This window comes from Papaver somniferum, chromosome 6 (assembly GCF_003573695.1).
Source record: "Papaver somniferum cultivar HN1 chromosome 6, ASM357369v1, whole genome shotgun sequence".
Taxonomy (NCBI): Eukaryota; Viridiplantae; Streptophyta; class Magnoliopsida; order Ranunculales; family Papaveraceae; genus Papaver; species Papaver somniferum.
In genome coordinates, this window is record NC_039363.1 from 6,571,357 (window position 1) to 6,590,989 (window position 19,633).

Below are 19,633 nucleotides of genomic sequence, written 5' to 3' on the forward strand. Positions count from 1 at the left end.
CATACCCGTAGACAGTGATTAAACGATTAACTGAGGGAAAACTTACCCAGGAAATGAGGGAGCAACAGCAGCAGGTATATCTTGGTCATCCATGAGGTCACAAATAAAGAAGCTTAAGAAAAGAATTCGAGAGAAGAATATGAACAGGGAAGAGAGAAGGGGGTAAGAAAAATAAAAAAACTTTCTTTTTTTTTACCTCTCTCCTAGATATTTATCCGAAGGAGAGAAGTAAAGATGTGCTACTTAAAGAGGAAGAAACCGCTAACACGTGTGGCCGTTACGCGGAAATCACGGAAGCATGTTGGGAAAAGTGGAGAAAATGAAAAGACGGGTCTAACACGAAGTATTGACCAAGGGATTCTCGTATTATTCCACTTACAGAAGAATAACGCGAGAAGAGGCAAAATGTAGGGGCGAAATATCGCACAGAGCTAAAACATAACCTCGCCCTGACTAAGACAACCATCAACACGAAGAAAACAGAAATTAGGCGAAGAGTAATTATGCGATAAGGAGAAAGAAGCACGAAGAACAACCATGTGACGGGCATGGCACGATTATATCAAGAAGAGCACGAAGCAGTAGCACGAAGGACAACGACATCTCCCCAAAGCCTGACGAATAAGACAGAGTGAACAGATATCAGCTAGCAGAGATTTTGCACGTGAATCTGTTTGTCTTCTACCATAGTATTTGTCTAAATAAGAGTTCAAATAATGAAGAGAGAAGGAGGTCTAGAAGACAATTCAGTCAAATATCAAAGCAAAAAACCACTTTTAGAAGAGAGAAAAGAAACCATTAGAGTTAATCTTTTATTTGTCCTCTCCATTGTTATATACTTGAATCTTCACCGTATTTGTAAGAACACAGATCCTTAATAAAAAGCTCGTGTGAAGATCATATCCAGTATCAAGAGGTGTATAATATCATTAATATTTAAACTTATCTCCATGACTTAGGCTTTGTGTTCTTATCATTTCATTGGATGTAGTATTGGGATTTTCCGCAACTACACCAATAATTTGTTGCATAGTAAGTGTTTCGGTACCATAATTAGAACTGGGAAGTAGATGAGGATCGGTATAAAACTTTTGACAGGCGAATGATTTTACACTTCAGATAAAGCTCCCGCGATGCTTACACATTTGGTTGTCTTCCTAGGGTCGGACCAAATTTGTGGATGTCTTCCACGTTTTACACCACCTAAAACCACACCATTAATCACTGTAGCGACACCATATGTGTATACATGGTCACAAGATTCACAACTCACAACAAGACCAACAATCGATCATTTTTGTCCCTTTGTATTGTAGTATTAGCAGTATCAGAATTCATCTAAAGGTCCAAATGAACTTCCAAATTCCAGTGAATTGGTATGTACTTCTGCAGTCCCCACTTGAGTTCACGTCTGTCTATAGGAGAATGGGATGGTACTGGTACCCTATATATAAATACATGGCTCCATGCTGTCACGGTCTCCCACTTATTGGGCAATAATGCAAAAACAACAAAAAGATATGTACCCGCTCCATTTCTCCGTTCTTTAAAAAATTAATAGTATCTTTTCTTTGTAGAAATAGAGAAAATATATATTAAGATTCCTGTTAATCCGAAGATGTTTTGATCAATTAATTCAACCAACTTTGTGGGAGATTTTTTGTTACAATGACATGTCTTACTGTGAAAATTTTAGGTCAGTAAATAAATTTGGATCACGACATATTATGGCTCCGGAGACAGATTTTGGATCACAATAATCAACTTTGAGGCACTTTGCTGAATTTGTTTCGGGAAATTTTACTTGTACAGCAACAGACTGCCAATTTTATATACGATTTCAAGTCCCGGTAGGAATAAGTTGTCAATGAAAGATAAAGTTAGACTCTCGTGGACAACACATGTCCACAAGCTACTAACATGATCATCATCAGATCAGATCCATTCTTAAAACGCCAGCTAATCAGAGATCCCGTGGGGAAATAAAAACATTAAAGAAAAGAGATTAGGTTAACCTAAGTGTTGTTATTTTAAGAAATTATCGTCTATCCGGTAGGTTTCTGTCAACTTGTCCTCGACTAAATTGCTGGTTTGGGGATTACTTAATTAATTATCGGCCCTATTATTATTGCTCAAACTCTCGGGAGATGTTGACGCCAATACTATAGTCAACAGCCGTGTAAAAGGCGTTAACAAAAGAATCAACTGAGTGTAACAGTCACGACTCACGATGGTAACATCTATGCATATGAGTCGTGATGGACTAACTAGAAAAAAAAAATGGGTGATAGAGAATCAAAAACAGTACCGTAGGTATCAAATATAAGTGTCGTGATTTCTATCATTTTTTGGGTCGATGCAAATTTTTAATCATGTATGTCAATGTAATCTTGAATGAACTTCTACTAGCTCTAGTTTGTTAATTTCGTTTAAGACTTTGCTTACGTCTCTCAAAAAAACAGAATTATTCATGTGGGAGCAAAAACAAACCAATTCGTGTTGAATTGGCCAATCTGTTTTTCTCCAAGGTACATATCTACACATCATTTCAATCTGCAACAGCAAAAGAAAATAACTCATGTGCCAAAAAAATAGATACAAAAACAAAAAATAACTCAAATGCTCAAACCATAGTTAAATTTAGTCCACCAATGGTGCATATCTGATCAGATATCTCCATCTTCTCAGCACGTCATTGTGCATCATAACTCAATAATTGCATATATTAAATATACAACTAACTACTTCAACAAACCTCCACTATATAGTGTCACAAATACTGAACCAAAACTTTCATTAAAAGAAAAAATAAAACCAAGGTTTTGATTTGATCTTTTCATAGATTTCATAAACATGGGTTCTCTTGCAACACAAAAACCTCATGCAATATGCATTCCATATCCAGCGCAAGGTCATATCAGTCCCATGCTCAAACTAGCTAAATACCTTCATTTTAGAGGCTTTCATATCACCTTTGTAAACACTGAATTCAACCAAAGAAGATTTCTCAAATCTAGAGGATCAGGTAACGCCATAGACGATTTTCAGTTCGAAACCATACCAGACGGACTTCCACCATCTGATTCGGATTCTACTCAAGATATCCCATCTTTATGTGCTTCGGTTCGAGTGAATTGTTTGGCTCCGTTTGTTGATCTCGTAACACGACTTAATGACTCCCCAGACGTGCCTAACGTCTCTTGCATCATTTCAGATGGGGCTATGAGCTTCACAATGAAAGCCGCGGAGCAGCTTAATATACCGGAAGTAGTGTTCTTTACTACTAGTGCATGTGGATTCATCGGATATGTGTATTACTCTGAGCTTGTTGAAAGAGGTCTAGTACCACTTAAGGGTGCGTAGATCACCGGAACTTGAACTTTCCCAGTATCAGTACCGGTACTCTGTTAGCAAGATTTTATTTCCTGTATTTTAATGTCGGATTCAGGAATCTAACAAGTATCATATTGATCAATTTGTAACTTGTACAGATGAAAGTGATCTAACAAATGGATATCTTGATACACCGGTGGATTGGATTCCTGGGATGGAAGGGATTATGCGGTTAAAAGATTTTCCGACGTTCATCAGGACAACCGATCCCGAAGCAACCATGCTTACTGTTAATATTGAACATACAAGTTTGGCAATGAGAGCTAAAGGTGTAATACTGAATACTTTCGAAGACTTAGAACCAAAAGTTCTGAAAACAATCCGATCAACATATCCTGAAGTTCTCACCATAGGTCCATTGCATTTACTTGGACATGAAATACGGGAATCCGAGTCGAAATCAATCGGGTCAAGTTTATGGAAAGAAGATGCGAGTTGTTTGGAATGGTTGAACCAATGGGAACCAAATTCAGTTGTTTATGTGAACTTCGGAAGTATTACTGTTATGACTGCACAACAATTAACAGAGTTCGCTTGGGGACTTGCTAACAGTAAACACCCTTTCTTGTGGATAATCCGACCCGACATGGTATCTGGTGATTCGGCAAAAGTACCGGAAGAGTTCTTGGAAGAGACTAAAGGAAGAAGTATGATAGCTAGTTGGTGTCAACAAGAACAAGTCCTTGCCCACTCATCAATTGGAGGATTCTTAACTCATTCAGGATGGAATTCAACTCTGGAAAGTATTTCTGAAGGTATTCCAATGATTTGTTGGCCATTTTTCGCCGAACAACAGACCAACTGTCGGTACGTATGCACGGAATGGGCAAACGGTTCTGAAATTGATGCGGATGTGAAGAAAGATGAAGTTGAGAGATTGGTGAGAGAATTGATGGATGAAGAGAAGGGGAAGGAAATGAGAAAGAAAGCTTTAGACTGGAAAGAAAAAGCTCAGTCAGCTGTAAAACCAGGTGGATCTTCTTACATGAATATGGAAAGACTAATCAATCATGTGTTAGTTGGAAAAGAGTAATGCAGTTGCAGAACCAAATGCCCAACTAAGTTTTTCTGCTGTGTTCGATTTGGTCAGTCACTGGAGCTGTTGCGGGTTAGATCCAGATTCAATTCCTGCGGTTGCGTATTTCCTTCCAAAACTCTCTTTTAGGAAAAGAAGTCTAATAAAAAAAATGTTTACATCCAGAATAGCAAATGTGTGGCATCAGTGAATTTGTTATTTAGTTCTTGTTATGGAACCATTCTTTGTCGCCCTGAATATTTTGTACAATATAAGTATTTTAATTCTCCAAAATAATATACTACTGGTAATTGGATGGTGATCGACTTTGGTGAGCCACACCTATTTCATGATTTACCTACTACCACCTGCTGGAGCTGATGCTGGACAAACCATGAACCACCACTAGTTATGAGGCACATTAATGAAGGCTGAAGCAGCAGCAGCACACAGATTAGGCAATATCATTCACAGATGGTTTTGCTAGGGATAGGGCGACATGCTACAGATTCCTTTGGCATAAGAAAACTTGGGAAACTGGTCGGTTTATGAATCAGGCATAGACTATAAATCCCACAAAGAGATCATCAACATACAAATTTCACTGGAACTATCAAAGAAGACGCCAAAGAGGAATAATCAAATTTACAGAAAATGACCTGAACAATGAATCTCAGCATATTACCACGCAAGTAGAATCTAGAAAGCAATAATAAGAGAAAATGACCTGAACGATGCTGATGATGCACTTTATGCAATGGCCTTACACATTAATAGCTAATAAAGCAGTACTTGCTTCGGTACGGCCTACGGGGGTAGATATACAGCATATCAAAGGGCCAAACAGCATATCAACTGGGTTTAATTAAGGTTTGACAGTAACAAAAATAAAGCACCAACAACAGTAGTCTCCATCTTTCTTTTCTGATGGTTTTTGTTAGAAATCAAAGCACAGACAAGTTTCAACCAATGGTGGTAGGTTCAACTCTCTACGACTTTACAATATCTACCAGAGAGGCACCCACGGTATTCAGCCAACAATTCAACAATGTTGGACATGGATTCTTGTGAATCAAACATCATCTATACTCAGACCACAACTCACTGATCAACTTCTCCAAAGATGAGAACAGATTACTACAGTATATAAGGTCTAAGAACAGAGATGTTGAGTTCATCGAGAATCAAAAAAAAAAAAAATTATTCCATGTTCTGTAAATGCTGACTGAATGGATACGACCTGTTTTCATTTTAGTAGACAGTAAAATCGCAGGGAGTTGAACCTGCAACCAAGGTCCAAAACTCATCTACACCCTAACTTATACATTACAGCTAAAAAGAAGTATGCTATTAGCATAAAAGTTCAAATGCACTAACAAACTCCGGGACAAGGAACCCCCTAAAGAAACCTATCTGCTCAACATTTCCATATATACAAATCAAGAAAAAAAACTAAATGAGGAGTTCAAATATATATATATATAAATGTAGAACAAGTGCAAAACCAAATAAGAAACTGAAATTCGTTAATTTGCAATTTATGGATTTGAAGTGGTTACACCTCCCTTTCCAATTATTGTAGTTTTTTCGAAACTTGTTTTTCCCTCTGTCACTCTGATATCTAGTACTCAATTAAGCAGTTTATTGTAACGGCAACAAATGCAATTGAAGAAAAGAGAGAAGGCAGATGCTAACAAATTAAATTTTGAATAAAAGAACAAGTCAGGAACCTATCAACTAAGCATTGCATATACAAACCTACATTACCTATACCAACTTCAAAAAGCCAAAAAAAAAGAAAGAAAAAGAAAAGGCAAGTACCGTAACCGGTTATTCACAATTAGCATTCATAGTTTCAGACGCTCTGACTAGCCATTGCCAATTGCAAAGCAAGTGTATATCTGACCCTCTGTGCATTCTCATCGCCCTTCCCTCCAAAAACAGGGAACTCCTCTGGCTCCATATCATACTCACCCATGAATTCATTTGGCAATGGTTCGCTACAGTTCAAGAGAAAATTATGCAGCAAACAAGCAGCAACAATAACATATGGATACGGCTCAATCGATTCCTCTTTCCACTTGGTCGAAAGAAGTCTCCATCTAGCTCGAACGCTTCTAAATGCTGTGTCGACTAATTTCATTCCTCGATTATGAACAGAATTATAAACTTGAACTAAAGATGGAGAATTATTCTCACTATCAACACCATCACCATCCTTCAGATAAGGTGTTAAAAGCCATGGCAATAACGGGCAACAAGAATCACCTAATATATACTGCGGTATCGAATTACCATCATGAAATTCAAATGAAGGACCATTCAAAAAATCCTTCGCTTCTTCTACCCTAGTATACAGTTTCGAATGATTTAAAATCGCAGATGGATTCATATTATTAGGCCAACCAGATGAAACATCTAAAAATCTACCTTCTGAATCAACCAGACACTGTACTAAAATTGCCTCATCGCCACCCAAACCCCCAGCTGATTCAAAACCAAATCTACTAAACCCCAAAACACCGCAACAATTCGGCAATGAAATCCAACCAAACCCTACAATAATCCTACTCAAATCATTCGGAGAAAACTCAAAAAAATGTCCTAATCGATCATTAACAGCTCGAATTACCTCATAAAAACTCCGACATGCCACCGCAGAATCAATCCCAAATCTTATGCCAACAGATTTAAAAGAAGAACCATGAGCTAATCGAAAAAGCGCAGAAGCAAGCATATAATCAGGTGGAATCTTCGTATTCGAATAATTCTGCAACGACGGAGCTAAAGTCTGCAGCAATAGAATAAACGAAGTTTTCGTCATTCGAAAAGCTTCAATCCATCTCGAATCAGATTGATCCGACTCCGCAGACAAAAACCTCTGAAACCAACAATCCGATTGAAACACATCGTTGTTAGCTACCTCGGGCGACGGAGATGGAGATGCAGGCGGCGGTGATTTGAATTCATCAACCACCGGAGGAGAAATTGGGGATTTTACGGTTTTAGATTTGGATTTGTGTGATTTTAGGGTTTTAGGAATAGAACTAGGGTTTTCTTGTTGTTGTTTCTGGATAACAGAATTGAGCCGATTGATTGAAAGAGTAATCGAGGATAGTTTAGCTTCTAGGGTTAGGGTTTGAGAAGGATGAAGATGAAGATCGTTTTGAGATACAAATGAATTGATTACTGATGTTGATGAGATTACCAATGGGATCAATGGCTGTAGATGTTTATGATGATATTGAGGTCCTGGTACTGGTCCTCGCTTACTGGTTCTTTGGTGGTTGGAGTTTGGAGTGGTGGTGGTGGTTTTGGTTTTTCCGCCACCGTTTTCAATCGGAGTCATTGTGGTGGTGGTGGTGGTGGTGGTGGTGGTGGTGGAATTCTCTGCTTGATGTCTCCGAGAAAGTTTGAAAGATTCGTTTTATTAGTTTTTGGTGGTGGTGGGTCTGTGGTGACATCTGTGGGGGTGTATATCAATTGCCAAAGATTTTGATAGAGGTGAACATATATTTTAGTGACTTATTGATCGACTCGAATATAACGTGGGTGATGGAAACTGGCTATTTGATTGGATATTTTTGGCAGTTTACAGTTCTATCGGCAATTGAACGGATCATATAGCTTCATGAGTAGTATCTCTACGGAGGAAAATGGCCCAGAATCAAACTGTGTAAATATGAGATTCTTAAAATGATATCAAACTAATAATCGTGGGTAATAGGACAATTAATGATGATATCAATCAATAATGATCATAAGAATCGAATGCAAAAGTGGTACTCACACTATTAGATCTCATGGTACTTCTTTAAAATTTGTTAGAGGTACGAGATCCGTGAAAATGGTATTCTCTTCCTACGATCTAAACATGCCATATTAATATAGAATTGGACCTAAGTTATAATTTCGATGCATAGTAATTGATACGACGAATAAATGTCAGTGGTAAGTGTATTCCTAAGCACCTCAGGTGTGAGTGAACATTTTCACGAGATTTGGATTTATATTACTCCACGTAAAATCGCTTTTCTGAGAATGGACATTCTAAACGCGAAGGGGAACTTGGAGCATCTTATTATCTCCGTCACGTTCACAATCTATAGGTCCGTACACACAAAGTAGTTTGAGGGTTATTCCTTTAGCACTTAATCCGTAATGGAATGTTTTTATCAGACACCACTAACTATTTTTATTTCTATCTTGATTTCATCTTTTTGATTAGTGATGATCTTCATACATTATGCCCTTTTCTTGTGAAAAGGAAAAAAAAACACAAGGATGTGAATATTATTACCACAAGAATTTAGTGAAGCGTGAATATTCAATGGGCTAAGGAATAAAATTCGGAGAAAATGGAATTTGAGCTAGATTCAAAAATAGTTGTTGATGTAGTGAACAAAGTCTTTTTTAACATAGACGTGAGATTTCATAACTTAGTTTTACACATAAAGTCTTTATTTTATATTTTTATCTTTTGGCAATGTAACTATGTGCCAAAAGAGAAAAGTAAAGTTGCAGATATTCTGTCCAAATCTGCTAGAATTGAAAGATTATGTGATGTCTGGTTGTTAGATCCTCCTAGTAATATCATTTCTCAGGTTCAGGAAGATCAAAACTTTGTAACCTCTTTTCAATAATCAATTCAATCTATCAATTTCAACAAATAAAAATAAAAATAAATGAATATGTGAATCTAGACCGGAAACCAAAATGCACCATATGTACGTATATAAGATACTGTCTACAACATATTCAGACATCAACATACAAATACTTTTGGTGATTTGTGTTGCCTTACGGTTATATAATAAGAGATGGAGATGAAGTAAAGTAATTTCGGCTGTTTTGCGTTGTTTTTGGCAAATTAGATGAAAATAATTTGCGGATTTACTAAATAGGAATAGGACTAGTTAGTAAACAAAATCAATCAATACTGACTTTAAGTATGGGTACGACTTATCAACATATCAAATACGAAAACGATGCTCACACTGTTAGCTGTACTTCTTAATAAGTTTTGGAGAGATATTATTTTTGGGAATAAGATTCTCTTCCAACTAACCAAACATGTCTTACGAGTGTATAAAATTGGAACTCGAGTTCCAAGTTCAATAGTAAAAAAGTTGACACATGCAAATACCAATGCCAGACGTATTCTAAACGCCTCAGGTGTGAGAGATACTTTCACAATACTTATTTTACTCCACATTTAAGTGGTTTTTGTTGAGAATGTAGATTCTGAATTTGAGGATGTGAACATTACCAGAAGAATTTAAAGCATGAATACGTGAATCCGGTCCGGAAACCAAAATGCACCCATCCTAACAACAATATGTCCGGGCGGCAACATATTAAGACCTTTTGTTTTTTTGTGGTGCTTATATATAATAACAATAAAAGAAAAAACAAGATCAAACAAAATAATTTAAATAGTTTTTGGCATAAATAAATATCATAAAGATCAAGAGCTTCAAAGTGAGTTATTTGAATGAAATTCTAAGTTTTCCACATCCAACACTAATCCGGGGCCGGAATGTTACCAAGTCACCGGCCGGATGACACGTCGTTACCCTCCAAAATAACATCAAATCTCTAAATGCACTTCTTCCTTACCCTGGCTTGAAGTAGAAAAAGCAGGACCATGAGCCATTGTACCAAAAGCTCTAACATGATCTTTGAGTGATCTTTTATGCTTAAAATCAGAACCACAAACACACAACCAAAGTTTCCCACAATTCTTTTCATGGGTTCTCCAATCTCCTTTGACAGCCAAAAACTTGCCACATTTCCTACACATGAATGGTTTAACTCCATGTTTCCTTTTGTAATGAGTTTGAAGTGTTCTGAAATCTTTCAGTGGTTTAGCTCTTGGATGATTTATATTGTTCTTGCATCCTTCTGTACAACAATAACAAGGTAAGTTTAACACTGCTCTTGGTTGTCCTCCTTTCAAAGAATCCGGTCCCTTCCGGTATTGAGATCCATGCCCCCACATGTGCATCTTCACAACAACAACAACAAGAAAAATAATATCAAACTGTTAAAAAATCCAAAAAACTCGAAAGAATCATAGAACCACTAGAACAATTTGGATTTAAAAGCTCGATGAGCTAGACGCAGCGGATAATGGTATAACATCGTACGTGACGAGTAGTTACCTGTAAATTGTTGTATCTGTTGAAAGTTTTCTTGCAAATATGACAAGAGAAATGAGTGAAACCAATAAGTATTTGAGCAGCAGTGGGTATCCAATATTGTCTATCCGTTGCAACTATTTCTTTCTCTCGTTTTCCTTTCAGCTTGGTTGAGATTACATCACTGGACGAGCAATTTGGAAGACCAATACGAAGTGTAACATCATCATGTTCATCATTTTGGTTGTATATCGACTGAAAACCAAGCTTCTGTTCTGGTTCCCTTGTGGGTAATGGTTTGTGGAGCAAACAATTCAGTAGCGGTAGGGGTTCAAGTGGATCAGAGTTTAGACTACTTTTTAATGGTGTTAAGAAGTTGGGTTCTGCATCACTCTGTGATTTAGTAATAGCTTCTAAAGGTATTGAATTACTTGAAGCTGAGGATGATGAGGATTCCATCATGCACGCAACAATAATATAGAAGACTACTCTAATATCTACCTATAGAGATAGATTACTATGAAAGATAGAATACTAAGGTTTTTGCATGTTTCTTGTACTTGAATTTTTAAGGCATTTTATAGCTAAGTTTTGGCTACATTCTAGTGTTGCGGTGAACTAAACTTGGTAAAACTATAAAAAGGGTTGGTTGGGAGTTATGAGTTATGATGTTATTGGAGAAGGAAATTATTCATCCTCATCCAAGTGTGTTGGTTAAAATATGAACCATGCCGGTCGACACTGACTCTGAAAAATATTACATTCTTATCGGAGCCCAACCGGTGAAGGGTTCGGAGCTCGCCGTTGCTGGAAGAATAACACAAGCAGCAAACCCATTATTAACAAACAAGCCAGGTTTAAAGCTGCAGTTCCATCATTTTGTCAACCCTGAAATTTACCATAACTACTAGTTGACCTTGGCCAAGTGAAATTTGGATCACAAGAAAAAGTGATTACTTTTTACCTGGTGTCAAGGTAGGTAACCAGAGAGCGAGTCATTTATTGAGTTGAGTAAAAAATATTTATCAACTAGATTAAGACAGTTACTTGAGAATGTGTTGGTTGAAGGAAAACAACCCTTGTTAATCATCTCATTATATTCTCCTGCTCATTCAAAATTTCTGCTTTTGGGAAATGTAGGACTAGTAGTTTAATACCTTATGGCCCATACCATCTCTACTTAGGAAAATATACCAGACAGATGGTTTCTGAAACCATGGGAATTGGAATGGTAATGGTATACATCTTGTCTGGTACACAGTCTCAAGTTCTCAAGAATCAACCTTCACTGTAAAACATGTCAATCCCATATAAGTGAGAGTAATGAATGCTTGCTTGATTTCTGACTTGAATAAGGCTCAGAATTTTGGGACCAGTCATTTAAACATACGGACCTTGTTACAGTTAATGCAATTCCCAACAAAATGAATAAGAATGTATGCTGGGCAGTATTATTCAATCTCTTAGAATAGATACAAATTTAATTGTCAAACTGTTAGAAAGTCCGACTCAATTTCACGTACCAGAGATGTTACTCACTAGACAATCTGACACTAACTGAGAGCTCCTGGACCGTTTCCATGTAAAATTTGCAAGTTGGGTATCAGAAGATCGAGAAACTAGCAATTCTATCGACTAGAATGCCTAACACTAAGTCATGGTGAACCACTTATTTGTATTTGCATGAATCTAGTTATGGGTTGAGAATTCCCAAAACAATGCCTAGTACTATAAAAGCGAAAAACCTATTAGAGTCCAAAATAAACACGTATATCTAGCTAAACAGAAGAAAGAATAAGAAATTTATATAACCCCATAACTACCTTTTAGAATTTGGGGTTTTGGCTTTGTTAAGATCGGCAAGCTCTTCGAGGAGCTTCCTTTCTTCGCTGCTCAATTTCTTTGGCATCTCAACTTGTACACGGACTAACTGATCACCCCTCAGGTTGTTTTTTTCTTAGTAAAGGAACACCTTTCTTTGCCATCACTAGTGTCGTGCCTGGTTGCGTTCCGGCAGGGATCTTCAAGTCAACCGAGCCATCCACTGTTGGAACCTTAACTGTTGTTCCCAAAATAGCATCAAGATATGACACCTTACAACTATAGAGGATGTTGGTATTCTCCCGTTTAAGTATTGGGTCTGGAATAACTTCAATATTAACATAAAGATCTCCAGGAACCCCACCTCTCCGCCCAGCAATACCTTCTGATCGGACCCTTAAGCGGCTACCTGAATCCACACCTGCCGGTACTTTGAGACTTATACGCTTTGACTTCCTAACTCGCCCATCTCCACTACATGTAGTGCAAGGGTCTGAAGATTCTCCTGAACCTCTACAAGTGGAACATGTTATTACTTGCTGGAATAAACCCATTGGAGTCGTAGCGGACGATATAACCTGCCCCTCCCCCCCGCATGTATTGCATTTAGTTGGCCGAGTCCCAGGTTTGGCACCTGAACCATTACAGGTATTACACGTCTCCAAACGGCTTATTTCAATTTCTTTCTCAATGCCAAAAACTGCTTCCTTGAAATTCAACAATAGATCATAAGATTCATCACTGCCATCAACTCTACTTCTAGGATCTCTGCGAGGATTGATGTTGTTGAATAATATGTTAAAAAGATCAACCGGGTCACTGAAACCCTGGTAAAACAGAAAACACCCTATGAGATAGTGCTAACAATATTCAAACACTGAAACTTATCCTAAGTTCAAAATTGATCATAACGCCTTTTAGAGATAAATTGATGATGAATCTGTTAATCATTGCCATCGTTCAGAGAAATAACTCACCCCCGGTCCCGCACTAGCATTTTTTAGTCCATCTTCGCCAAACCTGTCATACAACGATCGTTTTTTATCGTCCGACAAGACCTACAGGAAATTATGTGTTATTAACTAAGGTAGGAATTACCAATAGGTACTATTATAGTGATACTAGTTAGTGGCAGGTCCACCCACTAAAGCCCAGTAACTAGAGGTCCATAATAAAAAGAAAACATAAAAATGGACCCAATTTTTTAATCCCAGGTCCTGTACACGTGCGGGACAAATCATGTGAAATTTTCAAATACTTAAACTACCCTTCCAATCCTACATATATTTAAGCAGCCTATTTCAAAGTTCTAAAAAAAAATACCAGCGAATTCAGATCCGGTTTCTGCTCTCTTTCTTCTTCTCGCTTTCGGACTAGGGTTTCTGAAGATTTCTTTAGTGATTTTAACAGGTATGTTGCTTAATCTTTTCTATTTTCTTCTTTCTGCTACAGTTTCATGGAGATCGGTTGTGTTCTGTTTGTTTTTTATGAATCTTGTTCGTATTTATTCAGTTATTTGGTTAGATTGTTAAGCTTTTAGCTTATTTTAGCTTTCGATTTGATTATCTTTCTGTTTTCTTTTCAAAATCAGGTTTGTTTTCATTTTCAGATCGTATTATCCAGCAGTACATATATGACATACTCATTGTTTCTGCTACATTTTTTGAATCATGTTTAAGATTTGAATTTTGGATCATGGAGATCGGTTGTGTTCTGTTTGTTTTTTATGAATCTTGTTCGTATTTATTCAGTTATTTGGTTAGATTGTTAAGTTTTTAGCTTATTTTAGCTTTCGATTTGATTATATTTCTGTTTTCTTTTCAAAATCATGTTTGTTTTCACTTTCAGATCGTATTATCCAGCAGTACATATATGACATACTCATTGTTTCTGCTACAGTTTTTGAATCATGTTTAAGATTTGAATTTTGGATCATGGAGATCGGTTGTGTTCTGTTTGTTTTTTATGAATCTTGTTCGTATTTATTCAGTTATTTGGTTAGATTGTTAAGTTTTTAGCTTATTTTAGCTTTCGATTTGATTATCTTTCTGTTTTCTTTTCAAAATCAGTTTTGTTTTCACTTTCAGATCGTATTATCCAGCAGTACATATATGACATACTCATTGTTTCTGCTACAGTTTTTGAATCATGTTTAAGATTTGAATTTTGGATCATGGAGATCGGTTGTGTTCTGTTTGTTTTTTATGAATCTTGTTCGTAGTTATTCAGTTATTTGGTTAGATTGTTAAGTTTTTAGCTTATTTTAGCTTTCGATTTGATTATCTTTCTGTTTTCTTTTCAAAATCAGGTTTGTTTTCACTTTCAGATCGTATTATCCAGCAGTACATATATGACATACTCATTTTTTCTGCTCTTAGATTTTGTTTCTTGCATAGATCTCTCACTTTTTTTAGTTTGACCCATCAGTACGTATGTGAAATACCGTATTACGTGCTTCGATTCTGCTGTTTCTCCTAGATTCTTAATTATTCTTTGTCATGCAGTTGATTTTGTAGTTCATGAATCTGCAGTACATATATGGCATACTCATAGAAACTGCTCTTAGAATCTGTTTCTTGCATAGATCTCTCACTTTTTTTAGTTTGACCCATCAGTATGTATGTGAAATACTGTATTTTAATACTGTTACATCTTTGTCACATTTGCAGGTTCAAAACATGTCTGATGCAGAGTATTCCAATCCAAATACCTACTGCTATGCATACATTTATTATAAGCATCATCATTTTGCTCACCTGGTTACTTTTAAGTCTAGTATTGATGACCTGAAATTTCTTATTTGTGAAAACTGGAGAACCTTGAACCCTTCTGAGATTATCATCACTTATGTTGAGAATGGTGTCAAAGTGCCTGTGATTGCTGACTTTCAACTTCATGGTCTCGCTGCCTTGCATTTTTCAAAGAAATCGGCGTTCTTTGAGCTGCATGTGGATTTTCTTTCTGCTGGTGGATGTAGTTCCTCTACATTCAGCGACGTCGACAACAATTCAGAACTGATTAGGGAAGATAGAGATAGTTATGAAACTGATGGAAAGGAAATTGTTAAACCTCTTCTGTCTGATGGGTGGGAGAATGTTTTTGATGATCCGAACAAGCTTTTTCGTGGTGGTGTTGATGCTGTTCGGTTGGCCTGTCAAAAGTATTGTTTGAAGACTGGGTATCGCGTAACAAAGGTGAAGAATGATCGTGAAAGGTTCACAATGAAATGCAGTAAATTCCCATGCACTTGGATGATCCATGCAGTTGCTATTGATTCTACTTGCGATGCTTTTAGGATAAAAAAGTATGTTGGGAGGCACACTTGTGGAGCTGGTGTGAAGTTGAGAAGTCCTAAAGTATCGAAGAAGCTGGTACACAACCTTATTCATGATCGTGTGATGCACAACCCACTTATCAAGCCTCGCGAAATTGAAGATTATATAAAAGTTGGTGCTGGTGTTAATATCAAATATCACCATGCATATCATGGTTTGGAACGGTCACACCATGAAATTTTTGGGAATGATGTAAAGTCTTACTCTGATCTGGTTTGGTGGGTGAATTCATTGAAAGAAACAAATCCTGGCTCTTGTGTGGATTTTCAGTTTAACAATGCAACTCAGACATTTGAAAGGTTATTCATTGCAATAGGCGCTTGTATTGAAGGTTATAGACTTTGTCGACCAATGATTTTTGTTGATGCAACTTTTCTGACCGGGAGATTTAGAGGTACCCTTATGGCTGCTACTTGTCTGAATGGGAATCAAGGAAAGTGCTCTTTGTTACGTTTTAATTGTTATTGTTTACAAGTTATTCACTGCTTTTAATCGTTGGAACTTTTTGAGTATACCATTTATGTACTGAAAAGTTATTGTGTCTAACACACACTAATTCATATGTGTAAGCATAAGACCTTTTTTTGAGTACAATATGTCTATTATGTACTGGAAATTCTTAGTCTATTTTCCAGTACATAATATATGTTACGTCTATTAATATAGCAACATATTTAGTGACAGTATATAATATATGTACTGTTTGTTTTTTGCAGGTTTTTATCCGCTAGCCTTTGCATTGGTCCCAGGAGAGGATGTTGACAATTGGGATTGGTTTATGTGCAATCTTAGCAACATTGTTGATGACCGTCCTATCACCTTTATGTCTGATCGTCATGAAGGATTGTTAAGGCCTATTCCTAAACACTTTCCTACTTCCCATCATGGCTATTGTTACTACCACTTGCAAGGAAACTTACCAATCAGGAAATCGGACGAGAAGTACAAAGAAGTTATGGCTTGTTTCAAAAAAGCAACTTATGCTCTCACACCAGCAAGATATGAAGAAGCACTAATGGAAATAGAGTTAATGGGAAGGCCTGGGGTTATTGAGTATTGTCGCAATATGCCTAGGGAACATTGGTCCAGCGCGTTCTTCACTGGCTGTAGATTTGGTCAGACTACATCAAGCGTTGCTGAGTCCTTCAATAATTGGATTCGGAAAGAGAAGAGGTTGCCTGCCTGCGCCCTCGTTGACATGATCAGGTTTGTGTGTTTTTTTTTGTTGGTGTTTTCTTTGTTTTTGGTTCATTTTTTTTGTTCAAAATTTATTACAGGTGTTCTTTTTGTTCCATTCATAGGTTACGCGTTATGGAGTTGATGAATGAACGTCGTGAAATGAGTCTTTTGATGGACCCAGAGAAGCTCACTCCTACCTACGAGGCGCTACTTAAAGAACATATTCAAATTGGTCGAGTTTGGAATGTTACTCAGTCATCTGCGTATGAGTATGAGATTCATTCGCCTAGGTTAGCTTTATCCCATAAAACAACTTTTAATGTACTATAGCATACATGTAGGAGTGAATCATATGTTTTGTTTTTTTGTATTTGTTTGCAGTGCTGCATATATGTACTGCTTTTAAGTTATTTGTGCTGAAAATCTTTTTACGCATCTGCAGGTCTCACACTGTTGATCTGCCGAACAAGACTTGCACCTGCCAAATATGGCGTGTTTATGGTTTTCCATGCTCTCATGCTACAGCAGCTATTTCTGCCAAGGGTGATCGATACGTAGATTATATCGAAGACTACTTCAAAGTTACAAATTTTCAGCAGCTGTATTCAATTGCTATCAGACCAATCCCCAACTACAACAGGCCAGAGCAGTATCTTCCAGAGAATACTATTTTTCCACCCCATCCACGAGTTCCACCAGGTAGGCCAAAGGGAAATCGTATCAAGAATGCATGGGAGAAAGATAGGAAGTCCGTCCGTTGTTCCAACTGCAAGAAGAAAACTCACCACAACAAGGCAACGTGCACTGTCATTCCTTCATACCCATGAGTTTTAGATTTTCTGTTCTCCCTTATTAGTTCTATTGGTCACAATGCAGATTATGTTTTGCTCATCATTTTAAACACTTTTGTTCGCTTTTTTTAGAGTGATGAAATTATGTACTGTTTGATATCTTTCTGGGACAAGGTACTTTGTGCTCATTTAAGACTCTTTTAATGGTACTTTGTACTGCATTATCCACTTTCAATATTATTGGTTTTTCAGGTTGATTTCCAAGTTTGTTCAAGACTTTCTGAGCACAACTATTATGTAATGTGTGTTCAATTAAGACACACCAAACAAAGAGACCAGCTCTGAGATTCATCTTCTCTCTCATCATGATTAACAAATTTAGAGAGTCATATTCTTCAATTGAATCTAATAGCCGGTCTATGTTACATAAGACACACCAAAACACTTCATATTATGGACTTTTACCATCCAACATGTCAACATTTTTATAAAGCCAAACAACTGTACATAGATTAAACACAAACACCATAGTTTCGAGAACAATGCACGTTTTGGTGTGACATTGGAATAATAATCTTCCTGGTTCCTTCCTCCATATTCCTGATGGGTAAGAAGACAGCAGTGTTTGCTGCTACTTGATGTACTGGGTCACTTAAATAAAACTGAAAAGGTAGAAAAAAAAAGAATTAAATTTATCAGTGTAGTAAATATGTACTGAAAATTATAGTGTAAAACACATATATGAAAGCATAATATTTGTTACAACATTAAAAAAAAATTGTTTCGTTTTAGTTTCGCAGATATGCTATTAAAATTCTCAATATATAAAATAAATAAGCATGAATTCGGATTCAATGTAAAACAGTATCAGAGATATGCACTGCACTTTACAAAGACATGATGCATGTTGTTTATCGAGATAAATTGAAAAACATACCCAGCCTGTTGGATCAATGTGGAGTACTGGAATGTACTTTCTCTGTCCATTCACCGGTTGCTCATTATGATATGCTTTTTTCAGTTGGTATTGCCAGTAATTTATAAGATCTCCCTCTAAAGCCCTGTCATGTAGCAGATCTTCAAATGTCTCTGCAGATAATATGTGATGACCAATCACAGCAGGAGCTTTCCAAGCACTGTTGCTGCAAATTCAAATAATCCAAATCAATTATAAGTTTGATTCTAAACGAAGTACATAAAGTTTTGTTAAAATGAAAGGGACCTATCCAAGAAAGACTCACATTGAGGTAGCTTTGTCAAAAAAAGGAGAGAGAAGCGCTCTTTGTTGTGAACTCAAATCCTTATAGAACGGAGATTTCCTTAGGCTCAACAACTTGCGTGCATTCTTCACTTTTTTAGTAAGTTCTTGCAGATTTTGATCACCTTTAGCTTTTCTCTTTCTCACATCCTCGCGCATCCTTTTTATGAACTTTCTCTGTTGGGAAATCTTTTTCAACTGGGTTTTCAGTTCTGGACTTTGTTTTTCGCCTTTTAGGTCCCGACAGTCCTTTGCCACTAGCAAACTCAGGATCAACTCTTTTCTGCGGGTGGCTCCGAGTTACTGGCTTCTGAGGGGTGTATGTGATTTTTGGAGTAAGTTTCTTCTCCTTGGCTGAGATAGTCGGCTTTTTCTTCTCCTTGTCCATGACTGACGTAGTCGACTTCGCTATTGGTTTGACTTCATTACTCTTTGTAACCAGCCTATCTTCGAGTCTCTTGGCAAGTGTTACGTCATCTTCCTCTGATGTTTGACTAACTCCAGGTTCGTTATCCTTCAATATACCATAAACGTAAAGAAAACAAATGAGAGACTAAAAAAGAAAAAAAAAATGAACAGAATAGAACATATGTATTGTCGGATTCTTTTCAGTACAAAAGTTATGTACTTTTAGTTTCACTGAGTACATAACATATGTACTGCTGGGTTTTCCATGTTACTGAACATATGTAACATAAGTG

General features: G+C 36.9%; 5 protein-coding genes and 1 pseudogene across 9 annotated transcripts in view; 2 read left to right on the forward strand and 4 right to left on the reverse strand.

Moving 5' to 3' along the window:
• Nucleotides 1–2,699: 2,699 nt before the first annotated feature.
• On the forward strand, nt 2,700–4,707 carry LOC113286810 (7-deoxyloganetin glucosyltransferase-like). The gene is made up of 2 exons (XM_026535431.1): nt 2,700–3,355; nt 3,492–4,707. Exons 1-2 carry the CDS (start codon nt 2,854–2,856, stop codon nt 4,424–4,426), a joined length of 1,437 nt encoding a protein of 478 aa, XP_026391216.1. The 5' UTR covers nt 2,700–2,853; the 3' UTR covers nt 4,427–4,707.
• A 1,369-nt stretch (nt 4,708–6,076) lies between these two features.
• Nucleotides 6,077–7,840, reverse strand: LOC113286809 (protein ANTAGONIST OF LIKE HETEROCHROMATIN PROTEIN 1-like). The gene has a single exon (XM_026535430.1). The coding sequence runs from the start codon at nt 7,755–7,757 to the stop codon at nt 6,264–6,266; it is 1,494 nt and encodes a 497-aa protein (XP_026391215.1). The 5' UTR covers nt 7,758–7,840; the 3' UTR covers nt 6,077–6,263.
• Nucleotides 7,841–9,786: 1,946 nt separating this feature from the next.
• LOC113285379 (protein TRANSPARENT TESTA 1-like) lies at nt 9,787–11,075 on the reverse strand. The gene is made up of 2 exons (XM_026534281.1): nt 10,573–11,075; nt 9,787–10,415 (listed from the first exon to the last, which is right to left on the reverse strand). Exons 1-2 carry the CDS (start codon nt 11,008–11,010, stop codon nt 9,999–10,001), a joined length of 855 nt encoding a protein of 284 aa, XP_026390066.1. The 5' UTR covers nt 11,011–11,075; the 3' UTR covers nt 9,787–9,998.
• Nucleotides 11,076–12,367: 1,292 nt separating this feature from the next.
• On the reverse strand, nt 12,368–14,763 carry LOC113290401 (annotated as a pseudogene).
• A 462-nt stretch (nt 14,764–15,225) lies between these two features.
• LOC113290402 lies at nt 15,226–17,710 on the forward strand. The gene is made up of 7 exons (XM_026540009.1): nt 15,226–15,242; nt 15,347–15,583; nt 15,665–15,740; nt 15,975–16,035; nt 16,421–16,910; nt 17,006–17,173; nt 17,326–17,710. The coding sequence occupies exons 1-7, from the start codon at nt 15,226–15,228 to the stop codon at nt 17,708–17,710; spliced, it is 1,434 nt and encodes a 477-aa protein (XP_026395794.1).
• A 341-nt stretch (nt 17,711–18,051) lies between these two features.
• The window catches only part of LOC113286811, a 75,556-nt gene continuing 73,974 nt past the window's right edge, over nt 18,052–19,633 (reverse strand). For all 5 annotated transcript variants that reach the window (XM_026535435.1, XM_026535434.1, XM_026535433.1 and 2 more), the window contains 3 exons: nt 18,916–19,446; nt 18,612–18,816; nt 18,052–18,336 (listed from right to left, as the gene is read on the reverse strand). In XM_026535435.1, the coding sequence (XP_026391220.1) occupies nt 19,060–19,446 (387 nt within the window). In that variant the 3' untranslated portion in view covers nt 18,052–18,336; nt 18,612–18,816; nt 18,916–19,059. The remainder of the gene's footprint in view (nt 18,337–18,611; nt 18,817–18,915; nt 19,447–19,633) is intronic.

Excerpts from the sequence above, each read along its gene's own strand:
- LOC113286810 (XM_026535431.1), top strand. The coding sequence starts at position 2,854 with ATGGGTTCTCTTGCAACACAAAAACCTCATGCAATATGCATTCCATAT. Across the intron at positions 3,356-3,491 it reads AGGTCTAGTACCACTTAAGG|ATGAAAGTGATCTAACAAAT; the intron begins GTGCGTAGATCA and ends TAACTTGTACAG.
- LOC113286809 (XM_026535430.1), bottom strand. The coding sequence starts at position 7,757 with ATGACTCCGATTGAAAACGGTGGCGGAAAAACCAAAACCACCACCACC.
- LOC113290402 (XM_026540009.1), top strand. Across the intron at positions 15,741-15,974 it reads CTAAAGTATCGAAGAAGCTG|TTTAACAATGCAACTCAGAC; the intron begins GTACACAACCTT and ends GTGGATTTTCAG. Across the intron at positions 16,036-16,420 it reads AATAGGCGCTTGTATTGAAG|GTTTTTATCCGCTAGCCTTT; the intron begins GTTATAGACTTT and ends TGTTTTTTGCAG.
- LOC113285379 (XM_026534281.1), bottom strand. The coding sequence starts at position 11,010 with ATGATGGAATCCTCATCATCCTCAGCTTCAAGTAATTCAATACCTTTA. Across the intron at positions 10,416-10,572 it reads ACAGATACAACAATTTACAG|ATGCACATGTGGGGGCATGG; the intron begins GTAACTACTCGT and ends GTTGTTGTGAAG.